General features: G+C 53.1%; 1 protein-coding gene across 1 annotated transcript in view; it reads right to left on the bottom strand.

Moving 5' to 3' along the window:
- The window catches only part of LHX4 (LIM homeobox 4), a 41,719-nt gene extending 31,646 nt beyond the window's left edge, over nt 1-10,073 (bottom strand). Inside the window, exon 1 of the mRNA XM_030303128.1 lies at nt 9,998-10,073. Coding sequence (XP_030158988.1) covers nt 9,998-10,073 — 76 coding nt within the window. The remainder of the gene's footprint in view (nt 1-9,997) is intronic.
- Nucleotides 10,074-10,466: the final 393 nt, after the last annotated feature.

Raw genomic sequence — 10,466 nt, forward strand, 5'->3', positions numbered from 1 at the left:
TTTTGACTGCCCTTTGGACAGAGTCCCTCTTTTTGTTTCACAATCTGACTTAACACCCTCATGCTCATGCCAAGGTGTCCCCGGCTTCTTTCAGGATAGGGGGCCAGCGTCTGTGGGAGACGCTTCTGGGGCTCCCGGTCCGCAGATCCCGGGACACTCCCAGTAGGCTCGGCCCTTCTTGGGACACCCAGGAGCACTCCAGCCAGTGAGGGCAGCACCATCTGCCAGTTGGGAACATCCTGGTCTTTAAGACTGCCCCAGCTCTGAACTTTGTCAAGTACTTGCAGATCTGCTTGCGCATTTACTCTTCCCAGAAACCCAGTAAAAGTGAGCATCTACACTTGAAAGAGCTTCCCTAAAGGGACACAGCTGGGGACAAAAACTGTGGGGACACAAAGCTGGGGCTAGAGGCTTCTTTTCGTCTGGGACAGGTTCTGGAGCTGACTGAAGACCAAGGCTTCTAACACAAAAGCCAGTGGCTTTCGCTCCAAACCCTTTTGCTCCAAACTCCAGAAGTGAGTGGTTTTGAGCTCATCTTAAATAACATTTGGCCGATATATGTTTCCAAAAATACATGATTTTGTTTATATTTGTTAAGTTTCTTTACTGACTTAAAACTGAAAAAAAGAAGCCAAATGGGACTTAAAGAAAACACACATACAAGTGAAATACTGTGCAAAAATGCTGTTTTTCTTAGAATTCTCCATTCCTTCCCCACATATAAGGGGGAGAAAACAACAGTCAATGAATGGTAAGCATTGCTGCCCATTATCTAAGGTTCCCAGAGTAAGAAGGAAGATGGTTTTAAAAAGGCAGGTTAGAGAAAGTCCGCTCTGTGGGGGCTTATTGATTGAGTCTGGGAGTGACTAATTCTAAAGTGTATCGACATATGACCACAGGACATACCAGGCATGGGACCATGCCTGCCAAAACTCAAGGCCAGCTTCTGGAATCTCCAACTCTAAGAATTCTAACAGTGGTAGAGTTAAAATTAAATTAATTAAAAGTTCTAGTACTGGACACACATTTCAAAAATAAAGCTTTTCAATTCAAAGTTGCCACCACCACCACTGACAGGAGAATCCTGTTTTCTGGTCCCAACTCCCCTTTTAAATCACCTGACAATTGTGGTGGAAGGAACCGAGGATTAATTCATCTATGCAATCCACGAACAGGAGGTCCAGGATGCAGTTTTATATGACAAATCATGACTCTGTGTGTCTGGGCTCCCCTCCCCCGCCCCCCCCCCCCACTGTCCTGGCTCTTTATTTCCCATCCTCCTATTAAGGACAATTTGTTTTTACTGAACAATTTATAGCTTCCTTTTTTTTTTTTCATATTTTCCCCTATTCTGAACCCATGCATGTTAAAGAGACCATAACATAAATTTCCCGAATATTTTATACATTTCTTCATAACTTAGTAAGAATTATCTCATAAACCACACAACTGAAGCATAAAATTCCAATATTAATTCTTCAAAACTTAAGAAGCAAAGGTGCATTGGACATTGTAGTATTTTGTGATGGCAGTGAACTTAGAGCCACAACAATCCTGAGAAAACCTTAATTAAAAAAAAAACCTGGTATTGCATTTAAGGTAAATCATATTCTGTATTATAATTATATTTGCTTATATACTTAAAAAATACATCAACCTTCAAATGGTTCATCTCATTTCTAGTTTTTCCATGTGTGTGTGTGTGTGTGTGTGTGTGTGTGTGGACAAATGACTAACAACTAGAAAAAAGTCAGAAAAGCCTTCTCATATCAGAAATGATCATACCTAATTTTTCCCTCCACTCCTTCAAAATCCTTCCCCCACCCAGGTCCTATTTGTTTCCTTTGGTGGTTTGGGGTCCCTTTAACTACCTCTTTTGTTCTTTTTCTGCTCAGGCAGCTCAGAAAACAGTAACCTCTTCAATATATAAACATCAGATTCAAGAAGTATCCTGGAGACAATCTCGATGTTAGCATTTTAAGGCTGAATGTGGATCACATTTTAATAGAAGCAGTCCTGTAGTAAATAAAATACATAATGTAGATATGTATCTGCAGGTGTGGGATTATGTTCTAAATTAGATATTGACACAGAAATAATATTCTTCAGTAGGATATTGGGTATTCTCAGTAATTGCAAATAAAACAGAAAAAGCCCATTAAACCATGACTGGCAGTCTACGGAAACGCTGTAGGCACATCTCTATTTCCACTCCATCTTCACATTTAGTCATTGCTAAATCTCCACAATGTATTTTTCTGATGTCTCATTCCGGAGCGGTATTCCATATGTTTGGCAATCTCTCCCTCATAACAAGAAACTTTCAATTAATTTGGCTGCAAGTTTTGTCTCTGTTAAGCCATTCCCAGAACCAATCCCTTAACCCTCTAACATTATAATTAAAGTAAATTATACTTTAAAGGCATTTGGGGGTGAGATACCACAGTAAAACATCTGTGGCTAGCCCCAGACTGTCGGAGGGAGGGCAGGGGGGAGGGGGAGGAAATCTGAGAAAAGAAATCCACCAAAATAACAACAGGATTTAGATTTGCCTCCCAAGATGATTTTCCAATCCGCCGTTCATACAGTTCACCCGAAGTACATTTTCCAAGGGAGAATCAATTCTAATTTTGCCAATTAAACCCAACCTGTCCACCTACTTCCAACAGTAGTGCCTCACAATGGTTGATTTGTGCTCCATTTTGATCAGGGCTCCTATAGAGCTTAGGACCTGAAAAAAGGTAAAATCTCATCTCACAGCAGCCTCTGTTTCAGGTGACTTTTCCCTACCACAAACAACAATAGCCCAGCTGCAAGGAGGCTTTGGCTCTGGACCCAGAAACTACCCTGCCTCCAAACACTACGAAAAAGAAGGTAAGGGATCCCACCACCCTGCAGCCGGTCAGAGAGTCAACCCCCAATAAACCCCCTGTGCTGTGAATTCATGCGCGTACCAGAGACCTCACAAAAGAAGGAAGGAAGAACTGGGGAAGGGAAGAAAGGAGGAAGAGAAAGAGAATGAGAATGAAGGCAGACATGTAAGCCACGATGGGATTTTACTAAAAGCAGTAGACCCTGTTTGTTTGCTCACATCTGTGCCGTGGGCCTTGGTAACACTCATTCTAAGAGGGGAAAAAAGGCAGAAAATCATTACAAAAGTAAACTTGAACCCTTCCCCCTCCCGCCCCCACCATTTCCAACCCCAGTGTCTGGTTCTACCACCGCAAACTGCTGGTCCAGTCCGCTTCCAACCTTGCTTCCCCAAGTAGGTGGTATTATTCCTTTCACCCTGTCAACAGCTAAACTGGCTCCGAGTTTCTATGCATTCCGAAGCTTCTCGGCTCTAATCCTGATAGATAAATTTCCCTAAATGAAAGCAATGATACAAGGACCCTCCATCGAAGGCCACCAACCCTCCCCAACCACAACTCTTCAATTTGGAGGAGACTAGTTTCCCAGCCAGAGAAATCCACCAAATATCCATCCTTGCTGACCAAAACAAGAGGCTCAAAGCAGTCTTTTTAACAAACGGAGGGAAAGGTTAGTCCCTGTTAACTAATTTTCCATCCCTGGAGAATTGCAGGTGCAACCCTCCTCCCCTTCCTCCAGAGCTGCCTCCTCAGCAAGGGTGTCCCTCTGGGTTCTGCCTGCTAATGCGGTGCTAAGTACTCACTAATTGACTGTAGCACACAGTGAACGGGCATGAAATCCGAGGCAAATGGGAAGTTAGGACAATGGGAATATTAGGACTTGAGGCTGTCTACACCTGGTCAGCGGGGGTCAGCAGGTCAGTGTTCAGAACCGAAGACGCCCCCCGTGGGCCGTGTTTTGTCTACTCACTGGAAAGAAATTGTTTTGCCGGCTCCCTGCTTCCCTCGACCCCCACCTCACCTCCAGGAGGACTCGATTTTTAAAAAACGGACCGTGGTATTTTCAGGGCTGTAGGCGGTCTCCAAGCCGGCTTGAGGACTCGCGTTGGTCTAATCCCCAGAGCACTCAGACAACATTCTTGCCTTAACCCCCCCGCTTTGTTTCTGGCGTGTCTACAGGAAGGTACACCTAGCATTTGGTCTTCCTTCAACTTCCTGTAGTTCCCGGTTTTATCCCGTCCCGGCTTGGCTAATAATTCCTCTCCTTCCTGATTAGTTTCACCCTTCAGATCCCTTGAAAGGATATTCACTCTGCCGTCTAAAAAAACAAAAAAAAAGTCCCGTCCTGGATGAAGCCAACCTCTGAGGGCCCCAGACTGAAGCCGGCGCTGGGCTCCCGCCCGGCGCTGGGCTCCCGCCCGCCGCGGCTTCCTCCGAAAGGCAGGTGTAGCCTGCGGCCGGCGCCCTTGCGCCTTTCCCGACACACTGTGGCACCAACTACACCTCCAGGTCCAATTTAATTTACTTCATCAGCTGCCCAGGTAGAGGCCTCATCTCCCTTGAGCCCGCCACGTTTCGAGGGCTCGTCGAGGTCCGCTAAGTGCTGGGAACAGGGCCCGGAGCCGAGGCTCGAAGGCGGGCACGGCGCTCTGGGTGCCCGGACCTCGCGGACCCGCTGGCTGCCTCCAGGATCCGTGCTGGAGGAGCCGCTCCCCAAATAGGAAAAAAAAAAAAAAAAATCCTTTCCAAGGATTAAAGTCCTGGAAAGGCTTGAGCCGCTGGAGTTGGAGTTTAGTTTTGTCTTCCCAAATGCTTGCTGAGAAATGAGTATGGGGAGAAAGAGAGGTTTCGGGGGTCCCTCGGCTGGGCACGCAGTCGACGCTCCCGCCTACCGCGCCTTTCCCCGCGGGCAGTCCTGCCACCGCTCCAAAGGGGAGCGGGAACCGGGTCGCGGGCTTGGCCAGTCCCGGCTCGCTCCGGCCCGCTCAGGATAGTCAACCGGGAAACGGACCCGGCGAGGTTGGATAGTGAAAGGGCCAAGGCGCGGGAATGCCGAATGGGGCGCGCAGTGGAGACAGAGGTCGTCCGCCCCTTGCCCCCTTCGCAGCCACGGCCTCTGTCTCGGGCTGCGGGACGTGGCGCGCGCAAAGCCGGCTCCCCCAGAAAGGCCATCCTGTCCGCACTGGCTTCCACTAGCAAGCCCTCCAACATCCAGGGCAAGCGTCGGGTGAGCGCACAGCACCCGCAGGTGCGCGGCAAACGCCTGTTGAAGGAATGTATCGCCAGTTTCCTGGGCCACCCAGGCTTGCGCCTACCCGCGGGGCGGAGGAGCTCTGCCCTGGTCGCGCCGGGGTCACGCAGGTCGCGCTCCCAGACCCGAGGACGCCGCTCCCGCCCAGCCCCGCCTGGCGCTGGTTTTCCACGAGCCCGCACTGCGGCCAAGCGAGGAAACAACTCGAGTTAGGTCCTGCTGCCTCTTCTCAGTCCCGACTTCCCATCTTCCCCGGACACTGGGGACCGCTCATTGCAGACCTTCGCCCCTCACCCGCCCCGGCTGCCCGCTCCTTGTCCGGGTGAAATCGTTAATTCCGATCCCTGAGCGCACTGGGGTCGCGCGCTGCCAAGGAGGGCTCCCCTCCGCCTTCACTGTCCTCTCTGATCCAGACGGTGGAACGCGGGAGGCCAGAGCCCGCTCGCCCCTCGGATGTCCTCGGCCACCCGCCTCCGAAAACGAGGCGCCGCCGTGGTCACCCGGCTTTCTCCAAATTCCCTTCTGGGCGGTGCGAAGCTCTGGCCCGAGGCTGGGGTGGGATCCCCGGGGTTAGGGAATCTGAATCCCCAACCCGTAAAGGCCCGAATCTGCCGGCGGGGACAGCCACCCGTCTGACCTTTAAAAGTTGGCTCACGCCTGACAATATTTTTCTGAGGCGGGGAAGATTTGTGGTGCCCGGGGCTGCTGTCTGAATTTCTGTATCGGAATCTGAATCAATCAATATCTCTCTGTCTCTCCATATATATAATACATGGAGATATATATCATATAATAAATTTTTTTCTTGTTTTTCTTTCCGGCACCACCAGGGAAGGCAGGACTGGAAAGAAGCTCGAATCGCTGCTCCAGAGTTTGAAAGAACTCCTGGCCCCGGGGAAAGGAGTCCATTCCTTCCCTTAAGAAATGGACTGCAAAGAAGAGAGGTTCGGGGGCGGGGATTCTGACTCGATCGGTGCTGCAAGATTTCCCCCACGTGCCCTGGAAGGGAAGAAAGGGTGGTGGGGCGTCCTAGAGAAGTTCGTCACCCAGATCCTACCAAATACAAAATCAAATACCCTTTTCGCACAGCTTCAGGGTTCGCAAGAGCTGCAAGAAGTAGATATTTTAGGAGACAAGGGTGGGACGGGAGATGTCCCAGACATGTTACCCATCTATCACTCCGCGCCTGGACCGGGAGGATTTCCCCTTCCTCCCGCCCGGGTGGGCCAGCTCTCCAGTCAGCAATCCGGGGGCCGTCGGGGGCCGTTGTCCTTTCGCTCGGTGCCCTGGGAGACTGTGTGGGAAACAGGCCCAAACCGAAGGCAAGGGGTGGATAAAACGCCACCTCCCTGTACGTCCCTTACTGTTCCGCGGCGTCTTGGCGTGCAAGAGGGGCCAGCAGGGCCCGGATGCGTGTGGAAACCGATGATTTCAGGGAGCAGACAGGTTCGGAGGAAGACCGGGAGGCGGTCACCGCATCCAATGCTGCCCCCCCACCCACGCCCTGGGTCGGGAGCTGTGAGAATTCAGACCTTGGCGTTCTACAGCCCGGAGGGAGGGGGAAGACCTTGGCATTAGCAGTTTGTGCCCAGAATTCCTGAGAGACCCGCGACCCTAAGTGTGGGCCAAGTAGCTGGGATCCACTAGCTTAGAACAGGGTCCCTTTCTGAACCTATCCACCTGGCTGGGGGAGGGGGGGAGAACACTCAAATTTTTCAAAAGGGCCCTCCGGACAATGCTGGATGTGACCTGGGCCGTGCTGGATGTGACCTCGAGGGTGCAGCCTCCTACTAACAGCCCAGCTGCCACCCAGAGTAAGGAGAGGGGGGATTGAGTTCCTTAGAAAACACTGACCCCAGAGGCAGAAGCCGGGATGCACGGCAACCCGGGGAAGATTTAAGGTGGTGGGGCTCCACTTCTCTACCCCAGGTCGCTCCAGGATCACTCCCTGACTCCTCTCGCTCCATTCTTCCCGAGCTTTCTTGCCCCACGCTGATGCCCCTCAATCAGATGAAGATCCTCAAGCACCTCTCGAAAAGTCTGAGCCTGGTGTGGGCCCCATTGGGCTGCCCGTAGCTGTCAAATTGGCGATGCTCTTACCAGCCCTGTAACCCCAGCTCAGGGAAGCAGGAGGGGGTCAACCACACTAACAAGTCCGCCCAGGATGGGGGGGGTGGGGGGTGGGGGGGTTGGGCAAAGAGCAAGCAAGAAGGCCAAGAGAGAATTTCTTACACTACTTGGTAATGTTTTCCATAAGGGAGTGTAACTCAGCCAAGCCCAAAAGAATATTCCGACTGCAGGTGAAGCAAACTGGATTCAAATCCCTAACACGCCCCTATGAGGCCAGGGTACCAGAAGGACCCAGGATGGGGGATCCCCACATCTGTGCTCTGAAGTGCTCCATCTGTGGTGGCTCAGAGTGAAGAAATGAATATGTGTCTGTGTATGTCCAGCTGGGGGTGGGGGGACAACCCAAACCTTCCAGTTGTGGGGTTGGAAGAACCCTTGCGGGAGAGCCTTTCTGTTCTCTCCTCTCCCCCAAGGTTTAAACACTCACAGACCTGGGATGACCCTTCTCCCCTGAGGCCCAAGGGCATGCCCCCAACCCCCACCCCACCCGGAGTTCTTAGGCCAGTGGGCCTCCTGCCCCATAAAAGAGAATGGCGGTGTCTATGTGTGTGAGGGGACCACGCCCCACCTATGCCCAGTTCCCAGCACCAACAGCTTAATGGCCAGAAGCCGCATCTGCTGGAAGCGGGTATGTTCCATGCACATCCCCAAAGGAAAAAAAAAAAAAAGCTGGACTCCTAAATCTTCCTGGATTGGGCCCCTCATTTTTGACCATTGCCCCCTGCAACCCAGACCACAGAACCAGGACAAGACAAAAGGAAGGGCAGACCAACCTCTCCTGGTTGGGCATTGCCTCTGCTGGGCGCAGGGGACCAGAGTCCTGTTCTGCCTCACAGAGTTTTCTATGGTTGGAACCCCAACTCGAGCCCTGGTGAACTGTAGCTCTGAAAGCAAGCTCTAGGCATTTTAGGAAATTGAGTTTTTGAGGTGGAAATCAAAGTTGTCTCTGAGTAAGAGAAACAAAAAGTGAGACAATCTAAGAGTGTGCGCGAAGCATCCTGGAAAAAGACTGTCAGAGCAGTCTCCCCCCACCCTTCCTTCTTTGCGGTCCTGACAGTCCACCTAAGGACCACAACTATTAAAGCACAGACTTACCAGGTAACAAGGACATGAGTCACACACACGCCTTCTGCCCACTCACACACTCCCCTCACTCAGGCAGAGCTACAATCGGCTTAAGGACTTGGAGCTCCTTTGCCAGCTTCTGTGGTTCTGTTTGTGCAGGGGCTGAGAACCCACTCCTTGCGCGTGGTGGGGTGGGGGCAGCAAGGGCAGCAGCGAACCCCCAATGCCTTCTACAGATACATCTAGGTCAGCAGTAAACTTCCCAAGACGCGGTGCCGACGTGGAACTGTTTGCCAACAGTTGACAGGAAAAGACAATGGATAACTGCAGGATATAGCCAAAAAACAACCTAAATCGGTTTGGGCGAAGCTATCCCCTTCTAGTTCCTTCTCAAAAACTTCCCAGGGAAGCCCAGGACGTACGCTCGCCACCCTGCCCTTTGAGATATGGTCCAAGCAGAATCCCTGCGGTGGAGAGCTAGGGCGCAGGAGGGCGCAGCCGTGCGCCCTAGTTCGTAGGTAGACACCATTATTTTCTTTACTTAAAATAAACCTCGAGAACGTAGCTACCGCTCCACTAAAGAAATCGCGGGCGGAAGCAAAGCCCCTTGGCAAACGGAGTGAAGGAACCTTTCCCTCTCCACGGTGCCCAGGGGTGTTACGCAGAGCCCTCCAGCCTGCAGAGCAGGACTCGCTAGGAGCCCGCGTGCGCGCGCGATGCCCCGGGAACTGCTCCGACCTCTGCATATATTCTCCATCGAAGACTCCGTTTGGGAGTGAGGGACATAGATAGCTTCCCTCCGGGAAAATGCCTGAGCGCGCAAACCCAAACACACACAGAGAGACCTGGGGATAAACACGCCCCGAGCTCCCTCCGTCTTGCTAGTTTCGGGCGCGGGAAAGAAAGTGGGTGGGCGAGCAAAGCGCCCAAACACCTAGTCTCTCCCCTTCCGAGTCTAAGCCATCCTGAGATTGTGTCCTCGTGTGCTCAAAGGCTGTGCGCAAAGACGAGTTCACAACTTCGTCCCGGTGCTTCTCCCTCCCCTGCATTCCTCGGCTAGCTGGAACATGGCGAGTCGACTTCACTGGGAGCAGGCAATCCCCGGCGGCGCAGGCTGCAGGCGCCGCCGGCAGCAGCGGCTGAGGACGCACCAGGCGCGCACGCCCAGCGCGCGGGGACAGAGCGTGTGGCCTGGGCTTCTGCGCCGCCAGCCCCGGGGGCGGGGGACGCGCTCTCCAACTTCCCGCCAGCTGGGGTGAAGTTGTACAGGCGGTACTTCGAGCTTTGACCGTCACCCCGGGAAGGAGGATGATTTACAGAGACCACCCCAGCCCTCAGGCCTGGCCTTCAGCTCCTTCCCATGGAGTCCCCAAACAGCACTCTCCCAGCGCTCCTAGAAAAGCAATGGGCTGGAGATGCGAGATTCGGTACCCACGGCTGACCTCGAGCACTATCGGGGGGCTTTCACTTTCGGCCCCAAAAGCCAAGAGCCAGGCCCTTTAAACGCACTCTGGCCAGTGCCCCTGCCCTGTGACCGCCTCTGCACCGGGGCCGGCGGCCCCTCGCCCCGCCCGGCCCCTCCAGTCCAGGCTACACGCAGCGTCCAACCCGCCCCGTACCGGCCAAGCCTGCTGGCTGTCTTGTTATCAAATTAAATCCGCGAGAAAGGGGGGTGTCTTACGTTGCATCGGCACACCAAGCATCTCCGGGAGCCCCTTGACAGCCCCCTCCGCGGGGACAGCTGCGCTCTGCATCATCTTGGAGCGAGAGCCAGGGAGTCGCAGTCTACGGAGATCTCTCTCGCTTAAGCTGGATTCAGAAATTTGAAAATAATAATACAAAACCCAACCAGGCCGCCGAAGTCACGGTGGAAGCCAGACCCTCCGCCTCTCCGGGAGGATTCCACAGGCTGGCTGGCCCCCTCCCCCCGCCAGTCCTCAGTCTGTTTCAAATCCCTTTGATCTCGCTCTCCGGGGTAGGTGCACATCCCGGGTTGAGGAGACGCTGTTGCTGCAGCTCTGGCTTTTTTCCCCTCCTCCTTCCCCCGCCCGCTGCTCTCCCCCTCCCCCTCCACCCTTCGCGTGCCGGCCGCCCGGGAGGCCGCGGTCACCCAGGCATTTTGATTCATTCACACTGCAGGAACGGCCGTG

This window comes from Lynx canadensis, chromosome F1 (genome assembly GCF_007474595.2).
Source record: "Lynx canadensis isolate LIC74 chromosome F1, mLynCan4.pri.v2, whole genome shotgun sequence".
In the NCBI taxonomy this organism is placed as follows: Eukaryota; Metazoa; Chordata; class Mammalia; order Carnivora; family Felidae; genus Lynx; species Lynx canadensis.